The sequence below is a fragment of the Physcomitrium patens genome, chromosome 21 (genome assembly GCF_059467195.1).
Source record: "Physcomitrium patens ecotype Gransden chromosome 21, ASM5946719v1, whole genome shotgun sequence".
Lineage (NCBI taxonomy): Eukaryota > Viridiplantae > Streptophyta > Bryopsida > Funariales > Funariaceae > Physcomitrium > Physcomitrium patens.
Window position 1 is genome coordinate 7561116 of NC_143430.1, and position 27829 is coordinate 7588944.

The 27829-nt window shown below is 33.8% G+C and overlaps 3 protein-coding genes across 5 annotated transcripts; all 3 read left to right on the forward strand.

Annotated features, from left to right (window-relative positions):
* The first annotated feature begins 3877 nt into the window (after window positions 1-3877).
* Window positions 3878-7188, forward strand: LOC112274018 (uncharacterized). 2 transcript variants are annotated; one of them, XM_090245832.1, is made up of 6 exons: window positions 3878-4182; window positions 4373-4490; window positions 4920-5274; window positions 5568-5750; window positions 5870-5965; window positions 6480-7188. In XM_090245832.1, exons 3-5 carry the CDS (start codon window positions 5203-5205, stop codon window positions 5930-5932), a joined length of 318 nt encoding a protein of 105 aa, XP_090101958.1. In that variant the 5' UTR covers window positions 3878-4182; window positions 4373-4490; window positions 4920-5202; the 3' UTR covers window positions 5933-5965; window positions 6480-7188. The 2 variants fall into 2 exon arrangements, with proteins under 2 accessions (XP_090101958.1, XP_024358919.1); XM_024503151.3 differs by lacking the exon at window positions 4373-4490 and having other exon boundaries at window positions 4042-4182.
* Window positions 7189-19560: 12372 nt separating this feature from the next.
* Window positions 19561-21950, forward strand: LOC112273851 (thylakoid ADP,ATP carrier protein, chloroplastic-like). The gene is made up of 5 exons (XM_090245769.1): window positions 19561-19780; window positions 19904-20014; window positions 20651-20820; window positions 21068-21146; window positions 21505-21950. The coding sequence occupies exons 1-5, from the start codon at window positions 19764-19766 to the stop codon at window positions 21608-21610; spliced, it is 483 nt and encodes a 160-aa protein (XP_090101895.1). The 5' UTR covers window positions 19561-19763; the 3' UTR covers window positions 21611-21950.
* On the forward strand, window positions 21577-27702 carry LOC112273850 (two pore calcium channel protein 1). Of its 2 annotated transcripts, XM_024502846.3 has the most exons (13): window positions 21577-21716; window positions 22035-22315; window positions 22564-22707; window positions 22951-23058; window positions 23400-23492; window positions 23642-23760; window positions 24045-24105; window positions 24275-24538; window positions 24876-25015; window positions 25318-25576; window positions 26025-26073; window positions 26266-26419; window positions 26596-27702. In XM_024502846.3, exons 2-13 carry the CDS (start codon window positions 22118-22120, stop codon window positions 27221-27223), a joined length of 2217 nt encoding a protein of 738 aa, XP_024358614.1. In that variant the 5' UTR covers window positions 21577-21716; window positions 22035-22117; the 3' UTR covers window positions 27224-27702. The 2 variants fall into 2 exon arrangements, with proteins under 2 accessions (XP_024358614.1, XP_024358615.1); XM_024502847.3 differs by having other exon boundaries at window positions 21644-22315.
* Window positions 27703-27829: the final 127 nt, after the last annotated feature.

The window sequence follows — 27829 nt, forward strand, 5'->3', positions numbered from 1 at the left end:
ATGCATTATTTGTTTAAAAAGTTTAGATTTTATTGGTATTTTATTTTTTAATTACTAATTCTATGTAATAAACCTTTAAAAAAAGATAAAAGTTTTTTTAAAAAGTGCTTTGAGAGTTTGCCATGATGGAGGTATTTCCACTGATTTTGTATACTTTTTAAAATAGTTATCAAGACTTAATATTTTTAGTAATATAACTACCATACCTTATTTTTATTTTTACTACATATGATTTAAAAAAAAATTGAAATATATTATAGTATAAATTTGTACTATGTATCCACATAAGTTAAAAATCTCAAAAACAAAAATAGAGATTGTAAGAAATAAACATCATTAATTTGATTCATTTTTTATGGTTTTTTAAAATATCTTTTTTGTTTATGTCTAAAGCCATACTTTAGATATGTAAAATATTTTATTTAATTGCAAAAAAAATTATACTTATATTCAAACATTAAAATTTAAATAAATTATAATCAACCCACCTTTCTCCAAAATTGATCCATCTAAAGAAGAATCACACATGAGGGATCTAGCACTCTTTCACAAATCAAGCAAAGATACAAAAGTAGAGCCCATGAAATACCTCCATCATGGCAAACTCCCAAAGCACAATCACAAACAAATGAAAGTGGGCACACATTCCTCTGATCCACCTCATTACACACTGCCCATCATCTTGATGGGTCAACTTAGCACAATGGTGTGTCAATTTAATAATTTCTTAGATATATATTCAATTAAGTGAGTACAAAAAAATATTTTTCATGTTTTAAAATTCATGAGATAATATACTTTAAAATTATATATATATATATATATACACACACACACACAAACATACTAGAATAATTACTATGATTTTTTTAATGAGGAATTTATGAAAATTTATAACAGATGCTTATTCAACCTATTTTTTAAAAGAAGTATTGTTTAATGGTAAAATATAGGAATAAAAAATATGTTGAATTAAGCATATTACACGCTCGGTTGTTGATGATCGTTAGAGAACATGGGTGGGAGGCGTCGTCTCCCCGGCTGTCCGCTGAGAGTGAACGCCTTCTGTTCCGCCTCTTCATCAGAATTCTCTCGTAGCCCATGGTTGTTGCCGATTCTCCCAGCTCTCTCTTTCCAAGCCCTACCCTCAACTTCAATTTGCGTACAGCATATTTCGGCTCACAATAGATGGAGCGCATCGTCGTAGATCAGTATGATGGATGGCACTGTGTAGAAGACATGGATTTGAGCCATCCTACTTCACTTCCAGCCGTGGTATCCGCTTGAAAGCTGGTGTGAACTCGTTCTCTCGGATATTGTTGTGTAAACTCTAAGGTTTGGTTTCTTGTTCAACGGGAAGGACATGTGAGAGGGAGATTGATAAGAATTTTTTTATTGGACATTGGTCTTAAGATCATCTGGGAAAGCTTCTTGCTGTCTTTCTGGTCAGCCTGTTCTGCTCAGCCTTATGGCGGTCCGGCATTTTCGATGTTTCCACTTTAGAGCAGCTTGATCAACCAGGTTTAAGGTACAGAAACGAGAAAGGATTCGAGTTTCGGCTTGGATCAACTTACCTTTCTCAATTAACGGAGACATTCGATGATTTCAGGATTTTGACAACAGAGTTCAAACTTGCTTTTACGTTATCAGAAAAGCTTCATGGTGTACAGTGAAAATGGAGAAAACCAAGTTTTCAAACGTCCATTTCTGTTGAAAATTTCAAACGTCCATTTCTGTTGAAAGAACATGAAATTGCTATAATTTGTGATTTTTCTAAAAAGATCTCTTTCAATGATACTGAGTAGGCATACCGGTAAAATGGGCAATCTACTTGGCCGAAATTTACTCACAAGTCGGTTTTTCGAGGACATTGCTATACCGCATGGAAGCTCTCAATTAGTATGATGACCTCATTGTGTGTGTAACTGCAGATGCTTCTCCAACCTTGGTGAGGATGGCCCCCTTGCAGGATTGCAGATGAGGCATACTCCGTTCTGATAGAGTGAAGAGGACTGACTATTGCCGCTTGGTCCACTTGATATCCCCTTTGGTTCTACAAAGGTGCTTTTCAATTTGTGTAGTTCTTGAATGCTTGTGCGTATCTATCTTTTTCTGCCTGAGTGTTCCTTTCCATTTCCCATCAAGATACAAATATGACAATCAGGATACGGAGCAAGCTTTTCTCCAACCAGAGAGTTACTGGTGTTGTACTACCTGTTCTTTTTAGCATTCCCAATTATTGAACTTGTTAGAAAAATTGCTGGATTTTATCAGATGCAGGTGCCTGTTTGATGCATGCTAACAATTTTGGTGGCATGTAGGAGATGAGGTTTTATTTTGACAAGCATTGCCACTAGTATCATGGTTTGTTCATGTATCTGTAATCAGGAAAATTAGTCTACTGAGTCTTAATTGAAAAGTGAAACGTCTAATCTTCTATTTATTTATAGTGAACTCTTTGTTTTGGAAGTTTTTTAGGTCCCATTTTATGGATCAGATGGGCATTAGCATGTGGAAGCTGTTTTTTGTGAATCATATGCTCAGAACCTCTGGAATTCTAGAAACTGTCTCGATACCCTCAGCCAGTTTGTCACTGTGGAGCTTCAAATTTTAGTCAGAGAATCATGTGGTGCATAATTCCTGCCAAGCAAGTTAGGTGATTGTCAAGGAGACTGACTGTGCATCCATGAGGTAGATTTTGCACATTAGGTAGCCTTCTAATTTATGAGCTGCTAGATAGAAAGATTGGTGAATAGCTTGTTGCAGGTGTGCATCATCATAAAGCTGTTGAGAACAACAAAGAAATGTATCCAACTCTTGGTGAATATGTCACTCCTCATCGCATATTCAACTTTCAGCTTACCTTTGGTTGCTTTTTCCTTCCCTGTAGGTTAAAATTCAGTTTACGACTCTCCTGTAAGTAACAATCAAACTTGATCTCTATGGTATGGGTTACAGTAATGGTTGTGCCTGGAACAGAGAGCCCAAGATTGGCCTGCTTTCAAAGAGGGCAGGTAATCTATTATAACTGAATAGTCTGAAACTGTGGGGAATTGGGACATCCTTGAAAATTGTGAAGCCTACATCACCAGTTCTGCCACCAATTCTGGCTTCACTGCACAAGGAGGGCAATCAATTTGCTCCTGATACATCTAATTCATATCTTGATTCAGAAACCAGCTGATGCAAAATCTATGTTTATGACTTTATTGCATCTGTAGGTAAGTGCCCTTTGTTAAGCTTTGTTTGGCTGCATAAAAGTGAAATTAGTCCAACTTCACCCGTCTCAAAGTATGATAATACTTACACGGCAAGGAGAAATTACACGTCCAGCCATTAATACTGCTGAGTAAACAAGTTACTTTCCTGCTGAACACAAACTGAAGAACCACGCACACACAAAAGTACCATGTAAGCATCCGTTAGACTGCAACCGTGTACAGTATATGTTTACAGCAAACATGCAAAAATCGGTCACATCTGAATTTGTACAGTACGTAAACCATTCAAGCTGGGTTTGTAAGGAGTCGCGATTGTTGAATCTCCAAGACGAGAAGGTAACTATCCTGGGAGATCTGGTATTTGAATCTCGGCCCTTACCGAGAGGAAGAAATTCGTAAACAATTTCTCTGTGGCAAGCGAAGGTACCCTAACAGGCCCGAGTCTGCGAATGTGATGAAGCTGGAGTAAGGCGAGAGAATTCCTAGTGAGGTCAAGGTCTTGTCTGTCAAGGCGCGACAGAGGGGGCAGACTTCGGGGTGAGAGCCATGCAAAGTATAAACAAGTAACTTCACATCATCAGCTCTAACCAACACCAGTCAGATAGACACACACATTCTACAAGGGCTTCCTATTGTAATGAGAAGGAGTATCGTCTAATTGTCTGGGCACATGGGAAATCCCGTGAGTTTTGTTGTGGTTATCGATGTTGTTATGTCTTGGCCCGGAGGTTTTGATGAGAGGCTGAAATGGTAATGTTGGAGTTTAGAATCGTGAGGCTCTGGCGAGTTTGGGGTACTTCACTGTAGTCTGTGGCGAAAGCATCCCCTCATGGTTACTTTTCCATGTGCAACACTCTTCCCTCTTGATCACCTCTGCTGCCATCTCTCTTTCTTTGATCGGAAGCTGCTCTTCTTCAACTCTACTCTGCCTCCCTACTGGCTCAAATCCCTGTATTCACTTGTAAGTACCTTTCCTACCATGCCAATTTTCTGAATCCTTTGTCGCCGCTTGTCTTTCCACAATGCTACACTTGGACGTCTCTTCAGAAGGTGTTGGAGCACAGTTTTTGAAGTGTGTCTATGCCACAATTTGCAATGTGTCCCATCTAATTTGTCACGTTGTTTGTTCCTTGCACTCGTTTTCTTTCCAGCTGTGAGCTTTCAAGGATCTATGTACTTGTGCCTTCTAAAGTTCGCTCGAGCTGCAGGGATTCTCCAGGCCGGTTGACAATTGAAGAGATGAATTCCATTGTGTTTTGCTGTCGCAAGGTTCTATACTCTGTGCGAGTGAAATGTCATCTCACTTGTTAAGATCGTTTCTAGACATGTCCAGTTAACTTGTCAATTTCGAGTGCGTTCTGAAGCGCAACATTTGTTGAGAGAATTTCGATGAACATATTGAAGGCCCATTGTCACTGACTGCATGAAGGTCCATCGAGTGTCATTTTGCCACCGATTCTTACATTCGCTTCTTACATTTAGAGCATACATTTCAAGCCACCCTTTCAGTTCTAAACTTCTTGAAGGGAGGTTCAATGTGCCTATTCTCAGCTTTTGTGTCAGAAATCTGACGCATTACAAAGTTAGGTCTGGAAGGATTTGCGCACCTTTTAACTCCCTCTTGGATTCTACTTGATTTTTGGTAAAACAATTCTAAGTGTAGCATAGAATTGCTCACAGCGGAGTATCTGTCTGCAGGTTATCTCAGAACCTCACGCACTTCATGGTGGAGCTTGAGATACGAATCAAGAAGAGTTGCACAGGGAACAGAAGCTATGAAATTATTAACTAATAAAGGACGACTTATTGGATGGTATTTACGACAATGAAATGAGGAACTCTGGCGACCTTGCATTAGGGGAGTTGATTTGGAAGACGAAGTTGCCAAAGAAGAAAATGCCTCCCTTAGAGTGCTCGTGCATCTTTGAAGAGGTTCACGATAACTAATGTAAGGCGTTTGGGAGGAAGTAGAAGCGAGAAAATGGAGACACACTTTGGGAGAGTAGCGACGTCAACACAATTGATTTCAGAGCTTAACACATGGGTGCAAATGGTGTATATGCTATATTTTCAATTGAACAGTCTATGGGGCACTTTCTGTTGTTCTCCATTTTTCATGATGCATAGGTACACACGGGGTGTGTAAAGTAGCTTGTAGGCTGAGGCAAATTGAGAGTGCGTGTTCAGCATCATAGGGGTGATGTATTAGAGTTTCGAGTCCATAAATCTCTCTGGTCGTCATTCTAAAAGTCTTAGATCGGGATCCAGCAAGGTGGGAGACAATTACGGAGACCTTACTTCGGGTGTTCTATCCACACAATTTCATAACGTAGCAATTTGTTACAGGGATCTAGTCTGCGCGAGGTTTGTGGAAGTCAATCGTTGTCTACCTCGTGTTTGGGCTCATTTAGCATAAGGCTTACATTCTCAGCAGCCTTACCTCATGATTTCACAGTTGGAGTCAAGAGTGCTACCTTCAACGAGGGCCCACGAAAGTACGAGCTCATTTCCAGCACCGTCAATAACCAGGTACTCGCTTGTCCTCCCCAACCGATGTATTATTCATTTGGTTTTTTAGCATCTTTGTTTGTTGGAAAGTTCCATCCTGTTGTTCGCGGTGTATGTAAGTTGCGTTAAATCTTTTGCAGATTGCTGGCACAATCAACTTGAAGACGTTTTATCCGGGCCTGGCTATGGCTACTTTGCCGTAGGAGAAGGAAGGATCCAGCAATGGGACTTTTAACGTAAGCCATTTTGTAATTCTGTTAAACTCAACGAGTTACTGTCTTGATAAGTAACTTATTCCTCAAGATAAATTAATATAATTGTGTGTGATTGCATTAACTGTATGAAATACTTCATAAAACCGAGGCATGAGATAACGTTCAAGCAACTCCATGTGCATGCGATAAATTTTGAAGTTTTCGGCAGTAAAATTAAAGCTGGAGGCGAGTTCGCTGTAAACATGGGTGAACAGATCTTGTGGAAGCTCTTGCATGGGTTCTCGCTTCTTAAGTCAATATTTTTTAATCGATAGGTCTAAAATACAGTTGAACGCCGATTGACGCCATCCAAATTGAGATGTTTACTTGAACTTCATCTGATATATCAACCAACGTCTATGTTAGGTGCAGTTGAATTTCTGAACCGATTCAAATGAGGTCACAACTTATCATAAATATCAATTTCACTATTATGTACGCATCAATGCACTAAATTTAGCAGTTTCTCTTCTTATGACACTTTGTTGATTCACAGGCTGTAGGTATCGTGGCGGCGACGAAGTGGCCACTTTGCTGTGTGACCCTTTCATTGACGAGAGTATTGAATGTTACTTCACCAGTTTCATCAGCTCTCAAACACAAGTAGATTCTTACATGGCATTTCTGGTTAATGGGAAGCTCAAGTATCTCAAAAGCAGACGGTCTCATGCAGAGAACCAGCAAAGCATGGTAAAGTAGGAGACAGACGATTACAACCCAGCCGCTGGTCTGTTTCAGGTTTCGCCTAGCCATCAGGGTACATGTGGATTTGCTGCTGTTGCAACGACTTCCAGGAATTCAAAGCAAGCTCCGATCATGACCTTGAGGCGTCATGCAAGTAGGATAGAGCAGTGGGGATTCTTGTGGCTCCAGAGGCAGTCTTCTGGTTCCTGGGGCCAGTGTCTAGTGAAACCCATGCAGGGTAAGCTTTAAATTCCATGAAAATTATTGAAGAGCTTAGGAGAGCCTTTCGCAGTCAATCGATTGGTTCTTCAGACTGGAATTAATTTCCCTATTTGTGCTACCGTGGTTCTATAGTCGCATCACAGGTTGATTGTAGAACATTGGATGATTGTGGAATCTCCAAAGGTGATATTGGAAGGCGTGGCTCAAGAACAAGATTCTCTTAGTGTACACGGGTTTGTATGCCAGTGATGTGCTCAGTATTTAGTTGTCCACTTATATAAATTTCTACACTATCTACATCCCTTGTAGCGCACCTTTGAGCTTTTGAACGCTTCCCTTCATCATTGGCTGTGTTCCCGGTGTTATTGAACGTTCACCCTGTTTTCCTTCACCTAGTTTTGCGTGGCACTTCTGTTAGGATAATACTTATTCGCTTCCAGACTGTGTTATTCACAACCTCAACTAAGGGATCCATGCCTTGATTAGTTGGTTTTCAGATTGTTGCCACTCAAAACGTCTCCTTCGACCTATAATGCTTGGCTAGAACCGATTCGTGGACAGATTGACTGCCACCAAAAGGACAGGATTAGATTTCAACTGACAGAAGCACGGCCTGGGCAGAGGTAGTACACGACGTAGATCTGAAAACTCCCTGCAAGTGCGGCGTGCCATTTCCAGAGCAGGAGTCGTGGGAGCAGGTGGCTCTGTGCGCTGTGGAGCTTTTTGAGGTCATGTCCATGGGCTTCCCTAGCGAGGTACGATTGTAGTCAAGCGTAAACCGCCACAAGTAGGAAACTGTCTACCAGGAGGCATCCTACGACTGTGTGAACAACAATAATCCAAACGCCAAATTCTTTGCCTCAGATTGGAAAGGAGGAAAGAAAGCATGTGGACGCTACTGGAGGGGCCATTCTCGGCGACAGTTTTGGACTCCAGGACCACATTCCAGATAAGTGTTCAAATGTATAATTCCTAATCTGAATCTTCAAGTCCCAATTTTTTTTCAATATTCAATAACTACATAATATTTTTGCAGTGTTTCATTTGAATGATTTTGCGCTCCTTTATCTTCAAATACACATATTCAAGAATTATTCTGTACACTTTAAATAATTTAAATAATGATATCTAATTTTATCATTTTCAATTATTTAACATTTTCGTACAAAAACATACTTTGTAATTTCTGTCGGAATTATTGAAAAACTATTAAACTTTGCTTGAGACTATTCTTAAATAAGAAATGTTTGCTAATATTTCAAATACACAATTTTTTTTTTCTTTGTAGGAGGTTTAAAAATTTAATGAGGATTATTATGAATATAAGATTCAAATAATACATACAATCACATTCTTTTAAATATTCAAATTTAAACTGATTAATGAGTATATTGTATTCAAATTCAATCTTTATGCATTAAAGAGTACTTTAATTGTTGTAATTTTTTTTGAACAAATAATGATTTTTAAATGTTAAAAGCTTCAAATCTAATAATAATAATAAGGATTTCTAACTAGTTATAAATTCAGCATTTGTGCACATGTATTCGTATACTTTTGTATAAATATACATACATACACAAAGTTTACTTGACTTAAAAATAAAACTTTGCAAAATAAACACATGTATATAATGTGATCAAATACAACAATAAGAAAGTGATGAAGATTTGTGACAAAAGATTAGTAAACTTAACTAAAAATAGTATAGTTTCTTGTATTATAAAAGTAAAAATTTTATATTTGCATTTAGCTTCTTATAACAACATAAACAAAATAATAACTTCATGTACCACAATATTATATATATATATATATATATATATATTTAAAAACATTATATCTTTATATATCCATCCAAATGGTAAAATACCTATTTGTATATCCATACATTCTACAATTTTATAATTATTTAATCTTTGTACTATCTAGCTTATTTTTTTTAATAGTAGATTTCTTAATAAACACGAAAAGAAAAAAATATCATCCATGCACTTGAAGTAGAGTAGTAGAAAGATGGATGTATTCTACATGTATATTGAAACTACTAATAGCAATTGCATGCACCTTTTTTAGAGAATTATTTTTAGTATAAAATAAATACATATAAAAATAAAAAAATATAAAAAAAAAGTGCAAAGCTCAAAAATTAATGAATAATTATGTGAAATGCAACATAAGAATTATAATATCTATTTAATTGACTATTTTTACTTCAATTTTTCAAAGAAAAAATAATACCTTACTTAATTTCTGATATGATATATTTTCTATGTATATGTACGTATGTATATGTATACATATACATATACACATATATATAAACATATTATTTGATCTATAATAAATTACATACTTTAATAAGTAGAGAAAATTCAATAAAATATATATAATGGTGAATAAAAGAATCTTTATCAAAAGTATTTAACACCACAGTTTTAACTTAAAGAGTAAGTAAACATAATAGCAAACGATTTGACTACTTGAAATAAATATTGTTTCTCTTAAAAATACATAAACTCTAAATTATATTGGTTATTAAATAAAATCAGTAAAAAAAATATCAGATTATACATGTATTATAAGTTAGTTAATTTTTTATTTTTATAGCAAGGATGTTGGATAATAGCATCAACAAAAATCTTTCAAAGAGGTATAATATACATTAGATTATTGATCAATTATAAATCACATTGATTAATTTTTGCTCCATTCAAGGTTGTAGAAATTAAATTTGCTAAAAAATTAATAAATAAATAAATAAAATAATCATGTGATAATATGCTAATAAAATGAAACTAGAAAGAAACAAGAAATAAAGCACATACATAACAAGTAAGCACAAAAATTAGTCCTTGCAAATAATTCCGATAGAGAAGAAAGCAAGAGCATCACTAGAAATCAATACAATATAGTAAAGCAAAATGAGTTGGTGATTGTAAAATATGACTATTGGTCTATGGCTATGATGTTTATTGAGAAGTAAAAATAATTGCATACTTGTGATGTATTGAACTATATGTAAAAAATTGAAAAACAAAGATTTAAAAAACCAATAAATTAAATTTTGTAACTTATATTCAGTGTTAAAAATCTATCTTATTTAATCTTTGCAAAAAAATTTACATATCATAAATGATTAAATTATAAAAACCCTTATTAATGTTTTAGATTTTTAAAATATATTTTTTTATTTTAAAAATAATAATAGAATGTAATGACTTCGATGCAAAGAAATTAATATTTAAAAATTATATAGATGTTATGAAAAGAAACGTTCAAATTAGAACTTTAACAACTATTTCTTATAACCATTCATAGATTACTTAATTATACTACTAGCAATGATAAATTACATATTGACCAAATTTTTAAATATAATTTTATTTTTATCTTTGTATCTTTGGAAACAAAATGGGATCAAGTTTTGGTAGACATATATGACAGTGCTACACTTTTCTTATATAAAAACCTACCTACTATTATATGAGATTTTTTCTATAAATTAAAATATATGTCTTATATTTAATAAAATTGATTAACATGGCACAATTTTTGAAGCTCAATCAAATTACTATAAAAAAAAATCTCTATTTCAATTATATTATTTATATGATATTCAAAAAGAAATCTAAAGTGTGAACATTTTAATAAGGAAATTCATGCAAGCACATACCTATGTCTAGATTATTATTTTTTAATTATTTTTTTAAATCATAAAAAAGATAATTAAGATACAACTTTCAAGCTATAAATAAAGTTTTCATAATTATTAGTAATAAAAAATTGTATCAAAAGGAAGAGATATTATTCTATATTAAATTGATGTTATTTTTTATTAAGATCAACAATACATGTAGTGCATATGATTTTTCAATATATCCTATAAAGAATTTTAAATCATAAGGTCTAGTAACAATAATAATGAAAAAGAATAAGAACTAAATAGAAAGAAAAAAAATTAAAAGAGAAGGCAAGTAAATGTAATAGATTATATATCCTATTGCTGATGTTTGTAAGTCTAAAGATGTAGAAAGTTTTTCTTAACAAATTATGATTGAAAAGTATACTAAAATTGATCAATTTTGCTTCAATAGGCTCAAATTGTACCAAGAACATTTGTACTGAAATGTACCATTTTAATTATAAGATTAACTTAGTACAAATTTGAGCCAAAATTTTACAAAGAACAATTCGTACTAAATTGTTCTTTGTACTAAAATGTGCCAAATAGTAATTCATCACTTGCAGAATAATGCAAATTTTCTCGATTTATACAGACAAATTATTATATTTTCTTCTTTTATAAGAACTTATAGATACATGCACCAATGCTACTAAGCTTCTATGAGCATAATTGAGATATATGGCAAGCTTTATCTTTTTATAGCCTTTATGTGCAACTCTCAATTGTCAAAAAATTTAGAAGAAATATTAGAAGTCCAAACACCTTTATATTGCTATGATTCTGCACTTAAGTATTCAAAAAATGTTTAGTAGTGTTAAAAACAAATTGGACAACCATTGGATTGTACTTTATAATTACATTTTTTTATGTAGGTTTGTTGTTACATCAATTTGAGGTATATTCTATAGTATATGCTATAAAATATTTTTGTAAGAGACATAACTAGATACTTCTAATGTAGGTCATTACATCAAAAGGTAGGACATTGTCCTACTTAATTTTCCTTCTAATACAAGTCAATAATGACATGTACAATCTAATTTGGGATGACAATAAGTACTTATTAAACTTCAAATCCAAGGCTTTCTTTCTTGTGCAATTCTAACATGCCTAAGAATTGAAGCCTTTTTTATATTCTTTGTTAGTGTCTTATATTGGTAAATTGTGTCCTCTATTACTTAATATACAACAAGTAGAATCATGTCCTATATTAAAAGGGTTTGGATATTAACATGAGTTTTTTAATTAAATATTTTATAACAAAAAGGTAATGTAGAAGCTCTCAATAAAATTAAACAATATTTGGAAATTTTCTATGTTTCATCATTAGAAGCATGTTGGATGATTTTTAATTTGAAGATGCATAACTGATCAAAGTCTTTAAAAAAATTAAGCTTATCTTTTAATTTAATAAATAGTATATTATAATTTTAATGAAAATCTCAAAGAAGTGATGAGAACATAACTCCAAATTATATATCAGTTTATAACAAGATTATAAATCAGTTTAAACATTTACATTGAGACTAATTGTTAGTAGACTGTATGTCAAATGATCCAATAGAAATAGAAATAAAATAAAATAAAATAAATAAAGCTTAGAGACATTCATCTACTTAATAAAAAACAATTTATTATATATGATGTAAACTTTTTCTAAAAATAAAAATAATTTTGAAAAAAAAATCTTTCATTCATTAATAAAAGAATTATAAAAAACGACCTTGTTTTATAAGTTTTTTTTTTATATATATGTTTCTCAAAAAGGAATAAATTATTATAGTATTTTTATCTTCCAATATTTAAATTTTATTAATTTTTTGTAGAAAATATTTTATTTTACTTTTAAGATCCTATTGATGTAAATAATTTAGCAAATTGAAACTTAAATTTTTTAAAATGTATTAGAAAGACTAATAAAAGTTGTAAAGATGTTTATATGGGATAAAGTATTAATAACCAATAATATTATTTTTGAAGTTATTGATAGATTTTATGAGATATTACTAGTATTAATAATCTATTTAATAGAAATTTATTTGTATTAGGCAAGGTCTTTTCAAAATATATTAAAATATTTATTAAAAAATAAAAAAATTCAAATCATAAGTGCAAGCTTAAAATTCTCTTATTTATGGCTATTTATAAAAAAATGCACCTTAAAAGTAATAAGAGATTAGCTCAAGCCAATTACACTAATGGAAATGAAATTAAAGAATTTACATAAGGTTTTTTCTATATTGACAAAAGAATAAAGATTCTTCTACATTTATGATTTGATTTTTTTTTTAAGAATAAAGGTTCTTCTACATTCTTAATATATTTAAAATGCATAAATTGGTATGTATACTAACTAAATAGATGTATAGAAATATTAGGAACCATATCATAATAAATAAAAAATTAATAAACAAAACCGCTTGGTAGACACTCTCTTTTTATTGTGTAAAAACCTCCTCCTTCATGTCACATATCCCCACATGTATGCAATAAAACTCTTATTTACACTAAAAAATACTAAGTTAAATTTACAATAAAATATTTTCTAAATCAAACTAATAAGGTTTTTTAAGTAAATGAAAGAAACAAATAAAAGCATTTAATGATTTTTTTAAAAATTTAATCTAAATAAAAAAGATCTATAAGCCATCACACACAAATCTAATATTATGAGTTTATTCTAAGAAAAATTAGTATAAAAAAAAGTTTTATTGTTGTATGCAAAGTTGTGTGGTACAAGAATAGGAGAGGGGATGTCCTTGCAATAAAAAGAGAGGTATCTATCTAGTGGTTCTCTGTATAAATTGTACAATTTTATATACTACTAATATATGTGCCAATGAAAATTCTTTGTAGAATATATGTGCCAATTTATGTTTGTGTGATAAATGGCTAAATCATACATATTTTAATATAATAGTGCGATTTAATATGGCAATTGATACTAGTTAGCAACATCATTAGTCACTACATTAATGGGAGTCTAGTTTACAACAGCAACAACCAATGGCAAACAGCTTCAATACTGACAATGCTAGATGTGTACTTTCAATTACAAGAAACTTCCTAACATTAAATATACTTACATGTGGATAGATGCATCTAAATTTAAATAATAAAAAAACTATATAAAAATATCCAATCATCATTCTGTTATATGTAATTTTGGTATTACTAAAATTTATTCAAACTTAAGCCAAAAATACCGTGTTTTTATCTTATTATTAAAACTACTTGTATTATTTTATCAAAGCTTATTTTTTCATTATTTCTATTTTGTTTACTTTAAATTATAATTTTTATTCCAATTTAATCAAATTAAGTGTGTGATAAATAATTTACATTAAGATAAAAAAAAATTAAAAAAATTTAAAAAACACTCTCTTATTACTAATCACACAATTGTTCACAAGTTTGTTTTTATCTTATTATTAGTCACACACTTATTCACAAGTTTGTTTTAATTTATTCCATACAAATGTTTTTAGAAGAAAAAACTATACACTATTACTTAGAATTATTATAAAAGAATTACAAATATACACAACAAACATAATTAAATATTTTTTTCAACTTACCTTTTAAATTTTATTTTTTTAAACAAAATATGTGTATACTGTAAAAAAAATAAAGTTGAAGAATTTTTGGTAATTTTATACTAAATTCAATTTTCTTACAAATTGGTACGGTTATCAAAAAAACTATCTTGAATCTAATGGTTGAAGATGATTAGAATATTTTTATTTTTCTTTTTATGATATTGTTAAATTATGTTATTCTAAAATTATGGAATTTATAGAATAACATAATTAAAGAAAAATAAAGAAGTTATAAATGAAAAAACATGACAATCTGTAATAAAAAGTAAATAAAAAAAGTTCTTATCTTATAGCTTAAAAGGTATTAAATTTCAAAATGTCAAATTTTAGTATATCTTTTACAAGAATTTGACAGCATTGAAATAGATATTTTTATTAATTAGTATTACTTTTATTTTTATGCACATTTTATGTATATTTCATAGTAATTTTGTGCTTTTATGTAAATGTAATTGACATGTTTTTGTTTTTATCCATCACATTATTTTTTTAAATAATCACTTAGGTAGATTTCGTAATTTTTTTTATTATTAAAAAAATTGCTACTCCTTATCAAGAAAAATATGCAAGAAATAAATACACTTCATTGATGCATCTTTTAGTGGAAGATAAAATTAAAAAATTTAAAGTTTTTTTTATTTTTTATGATTTAATTACTTATAACTATTGCTAAAAGCCTTTTTATTAATTGACATACAAATAATTTTATAGAAATTACATCAAGAAAATAATTTAAAAATTTATAACACAGACAGTTTTTTTAATTTTAATATTAAAATCCAACTATAAATTTTGGTATTTTTGTTAATTTATGTGAAATATTTTTGATACATCGTGGGCATACTTATGCCTTTATGAAGTAATTGGTAATCATATCTTCTAGTTAAGGAAGATCTGGAAAAAAACAATAAAAAAATAAAATAAAAAAAATCTATTGTTTAAATATAATAAGATTATATATCTTATAATACTATAGTAACCAATAATTAATGAATAAATTTAACAACACACCTATGTAAGTATATTTCACAATTATAAAATTTGGTCAAAGTGTAATAACATTTGCATCCCACAAAGTTATAATGTCTAAAGGATTTCTAAAAACAAAAATGTACAAGCAATAATCTTGCTACACTTGACTTTCCTTTGTCAATAACATTTGTTTTTACACAAAGCCATTCTATATCATCTTTTAAGTATCTACAAATAAGAGCCATATTATAAAATGAAGAATAGAGCACATAGTTATAACTCCTAAGATCTGTAAAAGAAAAAAGTCTTTTAATGTAAATAATATAAAATATTTATCCAATAATAGAATACCTGCAATACTAGAACACTTGTGTATATATAAATATTTTCCTTTGCCAAATGTAATAATAAAAATATAATATATATAATATTTTTAGTGACAAATTTATTTATACAAATCACATATAATTCAAAAATATATAATTTTTCCTCTATTAATTTATTTAAAATTTATGATATTTATTAATCTAAAAGATAATTTTGCAACCGTTTAACATTGTTGCTCTTATTCTGCAACTTTTAATCTAAAATATTCTAATACGTTTATTGTGATAAGACAAACAAGCATCTAATTATTTTTAAAAAATTACTATAAATTACTGTGTTATTTTTTTCTTCTTGTATAGGATTTAATAGAAAAAAAATTATACTTTTATATTCCTTGGAAAGATATTTATAAAGTTACTTCTTGAGATTGATTATGAGTGGTCAAATGTCTAGAAAATAACAATATTATAATCAACTATCTATTAAGTATTTAAAATAAATTATTCAATTTTATATTTATGCTATTGTTTGTTTGTTTTTGTTTTTTGTTTTTTGTTTTTTTTTTTTTGTAATACCATAATCAAATATTTTTACTATTTTGAACCTTGTCTTAAAATAATTTTTCAAGACTGTTATTTTTATTTTTAAAGTGAACTGTAGTCTATGCATTTAGCACATAACATTGAATATTATCAAGGCTCATAAATCATGTATTTTGTTACCAAAGCATAAACTTAAAATTAAGTCTTAAGATTGGAAATTTACATTGAAACAGTAATGACATAAAAAGATGAATCCTTTAATTTTTTCATCTTAGTATGAAATATTAACATAACAAAATATACTTTTGGAATTTTATAAATACGTATATATATATATATATATATATATATATATATATATGTATGTATATATATATATATATATATATATGTATGTATATATATATATATATATGCTATATTTTGAAGACTTTTAATATTAGAAATCAATATATATATTCTCCAGTAACCAAATGAGAGCAATTTAAATTTGTTTGATTTTCTACTAATTCTTTAAAAAAAATAACTATTATAGATTGCACACATAAGTAACAAAAATATTCAACTTGCCATACACTTTTATTGTGCTTGTAGTATCTTGATAAGATTGGTACATATATTTACCATTTCTTATATAAAATATATGTATATATATTCCTGCAACTAATAAATTTCTAATATTTTGCAAGTAATTGTCTAACCTTAATTGAAGTTTAGTACAAACACTATGTTGGTTTAATTAGAGCCAATTAAGATGTGATTGATTGAATTTTGTGTATTTATCAATAGAATGTTGCTAAAAAGCCTTCAAAAAAAGTAAATATAGCTATAAAATTTATAACATGTAAAAAAATACCAAATGACATACTATATAATTATAATAAAAATATTTTTTTAGAAACTAAAAACCATTATTGGATATATATAATACCTTCAATTATAAATTATTTATAAAAAAAACACACGCAAGTAAAAAAAAATAGCCACAAAACAAATTATAGAATTAAGAGTCTAGCACTAGTATTCTGTTACAAGAGAATATTTTCCTTTGATCATTCTCATTAGAAATTCTAGAAGCATGACATCCCAAAAAAATGTTGAGATAGTTAGGTTCTTCCATGTTGCATGGTGTTCAATGCAAAAAATTGTCAACTGTTCATAGACTCTACAATTAAAGCCTGAAGTGAATATACAAGACATTAAGGAGCACCACTCAAAGCAACTAAACTGAGGAGCATACTCAGTCTTAAAGGTTTGTATGCAACAATGATTCTATTGTAGAGTTAGAGCTTCATGTAGATGGGGCAATTAATAATCTAGCATTACCATGCCAAGCTTCAACACCAGGTCTTTTTTGCAAGTTCAGTGGCTTTCAATCACATGCCTGTCTTGTCAATGTTTAAATAGTGTAGGTCTTAGAGTCTTTTTTGCTTATTACAGTTGCAACAATATATTTTAAACTTACTTAAAGCTTAACAAGGATCATTTGCTGATTTGCAAATTAAGTGGTTGTCAAGCTGCACATGTGCCATGCCAATGTTCAAAAATGCAAATTTTGTAGTATTTTTTATGTCATGTTACAATTGCAACAATGTATTTTATACATACTCAAAACTTAGTGTTTTCAATATACTTGAATTTTAGTGTGGGTCATTGGATGGTCATTGTGAATATGCCAAAAGTGTTTGATGAGAAGTGATGTGCTTCAATTTAGAATAAACAACTGTAACCAAATCCAAAAATGTAACAAAAGAATAGAGATTCATATAGTTGACATCTATAAACATTTGGCAGATGAATCAACATACAAATGATTAAATAGACACATGATAGATATATATAATCCTTTAATTGAATTGAAAGGAATCCAAAAAAAAAAAAAAAAAAAAAAAAAACTCTAATTTCAATATATAAGATATTTTTACATGCACACATTTACACAAACACTAAGTTGTAATTTAAATCTTGGAAAAAGTTATTATATATATATATATATATATACATATTCACATATACACTGATGTAAAAGCAACACAATTTTTATCAAATAATTTCATGTTTCATCTCTTGTATAAACCAACATATTATTTTTAGGACATTTAACCATGAATATTATGGCCAGCACAAGTTCAAAAATGTAAGTCATGCCAAAAAGTCAATCTTTGTCAAAGTTTCTTTTTATGGCAGTGAAAGCTTTTCTTTTTTTCTTTTTTTCCGTTGCCTGAAATGGAAATGCCACGTGATGGTCCCTACAACTTTGATTGTTGGACAAATAATTTCACTATTTTATGAAAATAAGGGAAGAAATTACAAAAAACCAGAAAAAAGAAGAAGATTAATTACGTCGACAAAATTGTTATAATTTATAGATATTACTTATTATATGCAGGAATGAACAAGTGTCATAACGACAAGTTGCAAAATGGATGCCTTGATTGTGAGGGAAAGTCTAGGTTGAAAAGTTAACATGGGGCATCATTCTCCTAAAAAGTATCTTTTGTGAGGACCACAAGAATGGGAGGAAGTTGATTTCCAAATGGTGCCCAATGGTGGGCACAGGGAAAAGATCTAAAATAATATTCCAAATAATAAAACTGTTCCCCATCAACTCTTCCTGGAGCCAAGCAGTTGCCACTTTACCACCCCCCATCTCCTTCTACGAAAAAGCGCAGTCTACCACCACCACCACCACCACCACCACCCCCATATCTAAAACCCTACACCCATCACCACTATAATCAATAACCTTCCCAAAATACAACCCCATTGCACATTTGGAAACTCAAACTTCAACACTATCATACTCAAACACATCATCCCATAGAATGCTTTGTCTTGTGTCACCACAAATTTGGCTCTTGTCAACTGACTTTGCTTTCATTCTTTACAGAAGTAAAATTCGTAGTGAATTGTTGTAGTAAATGCTCATCAAGCAACGCTTCCTCTTGGAAGAGCAGGCAAAACATGGACCTGGAAATCCCAACACCATCAGGTGATGTACCTCCTTGATTTATGTGGGGGTGTGAACAAGGGTATTATTCATCCCTATTGAGGCTAAGCTTGCTGATGCGTGGCTGCCTGCATCGTTGTCTCCGCTTCGCCATGTTTTGCGAGGAGGATGCAAAGGAGAGGCCATGATGTCTGAAGCCATCTGGTCGACCCCCCATCCCCGTTTCGGAACCACGGAAGGGAGCTGCCATAGCTCAGGGCAAGTAACTCGCGTACCCACAAGTCCGATCGCTTGGTCTCGGTGGAGCTCTGCCTCACTCGTACTCAAGGGGCGGTGGGCACCACTTCGGCAGCAGCTTTGAGGAATCCTGAGCCTCCTTCTCCGTCTCTCCTCCCCGTTGCTGAGCATAAAAGCCTTCTCGTGAGTGATGTGAAGCGAAATAGAGGGACCGGACGATACGAGCGTGGTGGCCACTGTTCAAACCTTGCACTAAAAATTTTTTAAAAAAAAAGGCAAAAAGATATTTGGGGGGAAAGAGGAGTCTCGTCCTTGAGACTTGGCATGGTTTGGGTTACTGCGTGGGATTGCGAGCCTGCCAAATGTGCGCTCCGTCTCATGCAGAAGCTCTTTGCACGAGGTACATGGTGGGATGACCAGGCGGTGATTCGGGTGGGAAAGGGTCTGGAGAGTCGTTCTGCAGGTTGCAGGCAATCGGGGAGCTTCCATCTGGCTTCAGCGTGATCGTGTGCAGTAAATAAGCCACTGTGAGGGGCTCTGAAGATTTTATCTCGCGATAATGTCGAGAGCTTCGAGGTATGATGGCATAGTTTGCCGGGGTGATTCACCTGTAGGCTACTTTTTTGCATCTTTTTTGTTTTTACGTGGCGTAACTTGGAGCAGTTGAGGGCCCAGATTTGTTTTCGTTTGAAAGTGTAGGTCGCCCTCGGGTCTACGCACTGGGAGCTGCCCCACGGAACAAGCATCCGGTGTAGGTTCTTCTTGGAGGAAATGGCAAGGCACGGTCTGGTCTATTGCACAAGAGCAAACGTAAGGTCCATGGCTGTTCTTAAAAGCTAAATTTAAAAAATAAAAAATAAAATAAAAAATAAACATGGAAGTCGGTACTGGCGATCGTTAGGAGTTCAGTGCTGAGTTCTGCGAGCGTGAAGTTGGGCCCAGCTCAAGGAAGATGATGGCGACCAGGAGGCTGAATAGAGGCATTTGTTTGATGGATGCTGTGAATGAGGAGTAAAAGGAGATGCAGCAAGGGTTTGATGAGTGGTGGCGTTTCTGTGACGTGACGGCTGCCGAAACCCGAGTAGCGATGCGTGCAGCGTTCTGTAGCTGTAGCGGGGAAGAATGGCAATTTGATTTTGTGTTGGAATTCGATCAGGGCGGTTTGGTTCGCTTAGTTTTTCTGCCGCTGTGATGCCTGTGTATTTTCTTGGAAGAAACTGTTATACTACGTTTCGGACCCGCGCTTCTTAGCGGTGTGTGCATTTTACACGTCGTATTGTGGCTATGATATTGTTGATTCTGATCTATTGGATGGTCATCTGTATTGTCTATAATGCACATATGTCGCATTTATTTGTACTTCAGACAGACAGAGCTCCGCATTTTCTGGTTCTAGAGAACGATTTATACACAAACTGATTACTTGGTATTCTTAATTACGAGCAGGGTCAAGAAATCTCTTCCAGAAGAATTAAGGAAAAAGCCTGAAGCGTCATTTCTGTCAGCCTTTGTATCGGCCTCCTTCGCTACGACCATGTGTTATCCGCTTGACACTGCACGGCGGCAAATGCAAATGAAGGGCTCACTGTTCAACTCTTTTCTTGATACTAATCCAGGTGCGTCATTTTACCACATTTTTGTAGATGGATGTAGAAGGGTAGAATGAAACTACCCATGTATAAATTTTGAGTGACTTCTGTGCAATACTTTCTGGATATGCTGTGGCCTGTTATAGGTTGATTGTTATAAGCTCACTAACAAAAGGCAAAACATGGAATTTACTTGACAATCTTTTTGAGAACGATCCTCCACAATATCATGAAGATATTCCCCTAATTGTGGATTTATCTGAATCTCCTTTAGGTATTGTTGCTCGAGATGGTTTCCATGGTTTGTACCGCGGTTTTGGTCCGAACGTGCTGAAAAACCTCCCAAACAGCAGGTATCATATCTTAATCATTCATGCCGTTCACAAGATGTGCCAGTTGTCAAGGGGTCGTACCATATAGGTGCATGCCAGTTCTTATGGATATGCGAAGAGAGTCAGTTTTAATTCGTTAGATCATCGTCGAATAAGTTGACCCACAATAGTCCCTAAGTTTGATATTTAAGGATGTCTATCTCAACGTCTGTGTTTCTTTATCGTAGACGAATTTGAACAATTGGTATATTTAATGTTAAGGGTTTTTGCTTTTCTTTTAAATTACTGAGTTGTTCTAAAACACCCATTCGAGTGAGGATCCAATGTTGAGCTCTCCTCTTTTGCTGATGAACTAACGATTCTCGACTCTTGTTTGTAGTATTCGATTGACGACCTTTGATGCTGCCAAGAATCTAATTACCGCTAGCCAGGCTGAGTACCAGAGAGTTCTCGAAGAGCATCAGAAATCTTTCACCAGTTCTTAGACGTCGACGTTATTTTTAATTCATTTATTTAATCCACATTTACAATTTTGGCTTGGATAGTAGTCACTTTATTCAATTGAAGATTCCCAACCATTTGCGGATGAAGGTGAGGAGCTGATGAACTCACGAAGGCTATCCGTCATGACAGTCTATATCCAGGAGCTCAACTTTTGATAGAATTTGTGGTTTGGCCAATTGGCTTAACAAGCTCATTGATGACCATGGACATTATTGTGAGCGATGAGTTCGACTTGGCTACTTCCGACATTTTATCTCTAATATTACCCACTGGGTTGCTGACGCTGGTTTAAGTTGAACTTGCACCTTGTGATCATCATCATCCAACTGTGACAATGTGTAGATCTTGTGGACTGTCTCGCTGAATGTGTCTCGAGTGACTCTGATGCTGTCCGTGGTTTCGAAGGTTGGGCGTTGCTAAGTTGGAATGAATTTGGGACGAAGTGCATAGGACACACTTACAAGTAGGCGGGATTTCAATTCTGCAAAATGAGAAAGGTCAGAAAGAAAACCCCTCTTCCTGAGATACAGGAAGAAGGGCTCCTGACTCCACTTCGTAGAGGGCAATCTGCATATGTTCAATCAACGAGCACAGACTTCAGAAGGTTCACTGACTTGGAGTCGGGACCGCAAAGTGAGCCCTCCCTCACCTCACATGTTGAGATGGCAGCTGCTCTGGTTGATCAGGTAATTTGTCATGGTCTGCATTTGATTTTTACTTCTCACAGCAGTAGACGATGGCGTTTTCCGTTTCACACCACCCGCATAATATGCCAATCGCATATTTATGTCCTTCTCGAAAACATGTCATTATTGAGAAGCAGCTTGATTCGGAGTTGGACTTAATACCTGCTTACTTCATTTATAATTCTTGGAGATTAGTAGCGTCATTTGCGTCTAGAGAGTTGTTTTGAAGTGATTGTTGTGTGTTGCAGGCGATGATGGGCAGGTGGATGCCATTGGCTGTGGTGTATCACAAGGACTATCAGAGTGCCAAGAGCGCTTTTCTGCTGTATCACCAATTTTTTTTTGTCAGAGGCATCGTATATTTTCTGTTGATGGTTCTTCCATTTTTCGAGGTCAGTGATACTGCACCTCAAGTTCAGGACGTACTGCTTAGTCGAATCAAAGACATAGATCAGAGTAATTAAGAAAAAATCTTCCTGATTCATGGTAGGAATTTCTCCTGTTAGTTAAAGAGATGAACATGACAGCATTCGCTATTACTTAATGTTAGATTCATGAAACATTGTGTCCTCAATTTCACCTCTTGTGTAGGTTTATTCTTGGGGCTAGTCTAAGTTTCTGTGGCTTGTGTGTAGATTCCTGCATGGTGTGATGGCGATCTGCCACATCCTTGTGGAGACCCACAAAAGTACCCTCTCAGTGGCTTACCTTATATTCGTCCATGGATATCTGTTACTATTCAGGTTTGTGTTTTGCTGGTCACTTTGTGCAAACAGTGCTTTTCATGTGAAATTTCTTCTTTTTAATATTTTAGTAATTGTAGACATTGTGTTACTCAATAAGCCATCATAAGAAGCGCTCAAATTGTTTGTTGTAATGTCGAGTTTCTCTTATTTATGTATGTGTATCCATTCTGTTTACTAGATAACTTATGGATTGATAAAACTGGTAAAACTCCCTCATACTCAGAATCATATGGGTTAACAAATCTTGACGAATTTCTGTGTGTAATAGTGTGCTCTTTTTTAAGATGGGACATATCATGTACTCTCTTTTACTACTTATTGGTTAAACCATTTTGCAGGTGTTTTGTGTAATGGTGCTAGTTTGGTCCGTCTGCCTCCAATGGTATTTTCTAAGGGCGCAATTTTGGGTTGGTCGCGTGGGAGTATACAAGGTTCTCTTTTTGTCCTTAAAATGACATGATACATTCAATTCCTCAGAATGTTATTTGGAGTTCATTTAATAGTTATCATTTGATAGTTATTTGACCGAGTAATACCTTTAGACGTTTTGATGAGATAATCTTTTGGCAATGGAGAGCAGGTGGTAGTTTTAAGTTTGATGGTAATTTCTACACTTACCTCGACTATCGGATTATCTGAATTGCGTGGAATCAACTTATCCATGTACATTCGGCTACTAGTTCCTATCGTCTTTAGCAGGTATATCTTTGACTTGATCCAAGTTCGAATGATTTGATGTTGATGTGCATGCCAGATAATGTTAGAACGTCATAGGCGCCACTCACTTATCTTTCCAGCTCACTGTTTGCATTTCAACCCTCTTCAACGTTTTGTTTTCTAATTGTATGGTCAGGTAATTTATGAAAAGCTTATATATATGTTTATGGTATGTGAATAGCATGGGTATAGTACATGGAAAAACTAATTCCTACACGCTTTTGATGTTTGTATCCCTCGTTAATGGTTGGTTTCTTTGGCAACAGGGCTATACGAGGTTGTTTCCGTATGACAATGCGAATTGTACACACGTTTATGGATATAGCGGTATTTTTAAATCTGCATTTACAAAACTCAATACGATTTGCTCATTGTGCTCAGTACATTCTGTTTCAGTTTGTCCATGTTAATATTTGATATGCAGGAACAGATGGCAGAACAATCTCTCCTTTGCAGTTTCTATTGCTTACTAGAACCCTGTGGTTTTTTGTGTTAGGTGCTGGTAGGGACATTTGTATTACTCTCAGCCTGGCTGGCAACAACAATATTCTCAGAGACGTCGGTTGAGTTCAAGGACTTCAGCACATCCCTGCTAAGCCTATTTGTGCTGCTAACAACTGCAAACAATCCTGTTGTTTGGGCTTCAACATATGATACCAACCGCTTGGCATTCTTCTTCTTTTTCTTCTACATGATTGTGGGGTTATACTTCTTGATGAACTTGGCTTTCTCCGTGATTTACAGCAGTTACAAAGCACAGGTATACCGATTTATCAATCCTGTTTGATAATGTGTACCGTCCTGTAGCTAATCTCCTATTCAAGTGGGAAGTTTATATAATTTTGTGTACCTTCAAGTATTCTATAGTATATTTTCTTTCAGATGACCTAGTCAAACCTTTTGCCATTTGGTACACAATGGAATCCTCTTGAAAAGGTCTTACTGTCATTTTCTTTCTTTTCAATGACTAATTACAGTGAATATAAAGTACAAAGTATTAAGATGTTTGAAGTATGATTACGATGGGCGAACTCATCAGTCGCTTCGTAGTTATGCTAAATGCCTTGCTCTGAGATACATGTTTTCATGTTTTACAGATGGCTGTTGAGGTTGCTAAGCGTATAACAGCACGTCAAGGAAATTTGAGGGCGGCTTTCAGTTTGTTAGATACTCGCCATCAAGAATGGATCGATGGTGCAACAATGGTTGCCCTTTTCCTAGCTATTGGTCGCTACAGGTGAGCTTGTACAAATTCATTCTTTATGTGATTGATAGTATTGAATTGGTTTTTGTAACAAGCATCTGATGCACCTCATTTTCTTGTTATTTTTCTGAGACTGAAAGCTCGTCTCATTATCATTGATAAATATTCGTTGCGTCCTTGGTTTATCTGAATGTCTGCATCGATTGTTTTTGGTAAAGTATCTTTCCTATTTGAATATGAAGCAGTAGTAGTAAATTCATCACTTGATAAGGTAAATGTGGAACTCATATAATTTGGGCACTCCAAAACTTCATTGGCGATTTGTTGGGGTGCAGGCACATACCTGATGTTCGAGCTCGGGCTAGCCGACTTTTCCTTGCCCTCAACAAACGTGGAGATTTCAAGATCTGGTCTGATGAGTTTGAAGAACTCTGTGATGTTATTGCAAAAGAGGTGGAACGGCAACCAGTTATTTCACGTCTGAAGAGGCGCCGCAGCAACTCTGATATTAACTTCATAAAACACCCCTTTTACAATTACGTCATCTGGGCTTTGACACTCTCTTCTCTATCGATTGCCATTGCCGCACTGAATGTATGTTTCTTACTATTCATTCACTTCTGTTTTCTTTTTTCTTTCATCTTTTTCTTTTTTCTTTTTCTTGTTGAGTTTGGTGATAGTTGGATGCTTTGTTTACCAATCTTAAGTTTTTCATTTACATTCTGAGGACGAAATTGCTTCTGAATATTATCAGAGATATTATAGCATCTTCATAGCATTCTTAACTATTCTCACGATAAGTTGAGATTTATTCATTATGTCAGTCTTCTTGTTCGTAGAGAACATCTTATTTACACATTCTGAAGAAATGTGGTATGAGGCGTGTGGTTTACATTTTTGTTCAGCTTCCTCCCGCGAATAGATTAATGCAATTACCAACACTTCAACAGACCCATGTCTCGTTTGAAGAGGATAAGCATATATATTTATGAAAAAGCTAACATGTGCCTCCTGGTAAATGCTGTGCAATGAACACCGGCAGGTCGGTGGGGCAGTGCAAACGTTGTTGATCAACCTTGAATTTCTATTCGGTAATGACAGTTCTTAAATCTTCTGTAATGAGTTGTACTTTGTTAATGTGTTTTGTTGGCTCATACTCTTGGGAAGGGTGTTGCCAGTAGAATGCAAACTGTAATATTGTCTCTTCAACTGTTTTTCACAAGGAACGTTCAAAATTAGTGGTTTTTCTCTCACTGTTTCAGTCACATTGTGTGTCAATGCAGGCTGGATTTTTGTTATGGATGGTGTGCTGAAGGTATGTATACAAGGTTGGAAATTCTATTGGAGCATTCATGTAAACCGATTTGATTTTGTTGTCACATTCCTGATTGTGGCTGTTCAAGCTGTATCCCATTTCCATGACGACGCTCGAATCTGGTGAGTGATGCTTCTTACATAATTCTACAACCTCATCATCCTCATGTCTTGAAAATATCTTATGTCCTGTATTTGAGAAACACTCACTCTGTCGGCAAGTCTAAATTTCAATCCTTTGCTTAATAGTCTGCTTCTTGCAGTGTTACGTTCTCACTGGTTGATTGATTGCTGTTCAGGGTTTCTTACTTAATCATGGCTCGTAGCTTTCGAGTTCTTGCGCTTGTCACTATGATCTCTCGCTGGCGTTTGATGGGCGAAACATTGGTACACGTGATTCCGGCAACTGCTCCGATACTGGTGCTTCAGTTCCTCGTCTGTTCTCATTTTGCCTTACTGGGAATGCATCTCTTCGGGGGCCTTATTTACAAGGAGAACGCTGCGTTGGCATACACCGAGTATGCACAACATGAGTTTTACGCATTCAATTTCAACGACTATGCGTCAGCGATGGCTACATGCTTCAATTTGTGTGTTGTGAACAAGTGGTATGTTATAATGGACGCATATGCAGCGGTTACTGGAACTAGGTGGAGTCGCACTTATTTCATAGGTTTCTGGGCCATTGCAGTAGCTTTCACCCTCAATGTTGTTGTGGCTTTCTTTGCTGAGGCATTCACCAGCCAAATGGAGAAAGCTGAGAAGCTCAAGGCTCGAGAAAAGAGAAGTTCAGAACAGGAATTGTTACCTCGTGCTGGTGTTTTGATGAGGAAGAAATCTGGTGGTGGTGCTGGTAGCTTGCCACGTCGAACAGCGAAGTCTCTGTCATACTACGATTTATATGAAGATATTGTTAAGAAAACTTAAAATATCCCTCATTATGTTCCTTAATTAGATTATTAACTGTATTTAGCAGGATGATGGTAGTCTTCACTTCTGGGTACTCAGAACTAGGATATCGATGCCAACTATCTTGACCTCACTTAGCAGCCAACTGCTGCTTGTGGCGTTTGATTTGAGAGGACTGCCTTGTCACCAAGATGGAAAGGTTTATTTCAATTCTTCTTACAGTTAGTCCTGAATTACTCAGTTTCAAACCATTTAGTCATTATCTGTAAAATCTGCAAATAGAAGTAAGAAGTATATGGTAGCCATTGAGCCTCGCTCTCTTGCATTGCCACCTGGTTTGCTGAAATTCTAGAGAGATGTAGATGTGAATTAGGTAGTTCTAGCTTCAGCGGCTGGACTCTAATCCAGTTCTGACCACCTCTGAGTTTATGAACATGTGTACGAGGAGAAATGCACAACTCCCAACTTAAGCGAGGATGGGTCTTGGTTTAAATTAATGTATTAGGTAGCATGTAGAATAGCAGTTTTGGTGTATTCTCACAACTAATTAGTAGGCTTGTGGAGGAGTATAGGTGTGTTTGCATACATATATATGTATATGTATAGATATATGTGTATATTAAA

Coding starts and splice junctions, on each gene's coding strand:
- LOC112274018 (XM_090245832.1), top strand. CDS start 5,203: ATGGAGACACACTTTGGGAGAGTAGCGACGTCAACACAATTGATTTCA. Junction 5,275..5,567: donor TTAACACATGGGTGCAAATG/GTGTATATGCTA, acceptor AATTTGTTACAG/GGATCTAGTCTGCGCGAGGT. Junction 5,751..5,869: donor CCAGCACCGTCAATAACCAG/GTACTCGCTTGT, acceptor AATCTTTTGCAG/ATTGCTGGCACAATCAACTT.
- LOC112273851 (XM_090245769.1), top strand. Junction 20,015..20,650: donor TCTATTGCACAAGAGCAAAC/GTAAGGTCCATG, acceptor AATTACGAGCAG/GGTCAAGAAATCTCTTCCAG. Junction 21,147..21,504: donor AAAAACCTCCCAAACAGCAG/GTATCATATCTT, acceptor TCTTGTTTGTAG/TATTCGATTGACGACCTTTG.
- LOC112273850 (XM_024502846.3), top strand. CDS start 22,118: ATGAGAAAGGTCAGAAAGAAAACCCCTCTTCCTGAGATACAGGAAGAA. Junction 24,106..24,274: donor ACACGTTTATGGATATAGCG/GTATTTTTAAAT, acceptor TTTTTGTGTTAG/GTGCTGGTAGGGACATTTGT. Junction 26,420..26,595: donor CATGACGACGCTCGAATCTG/GTGAGTGATGCT, acceptor ATTGCTGTTCAG/GGTTTCTTACTTAATCATGG.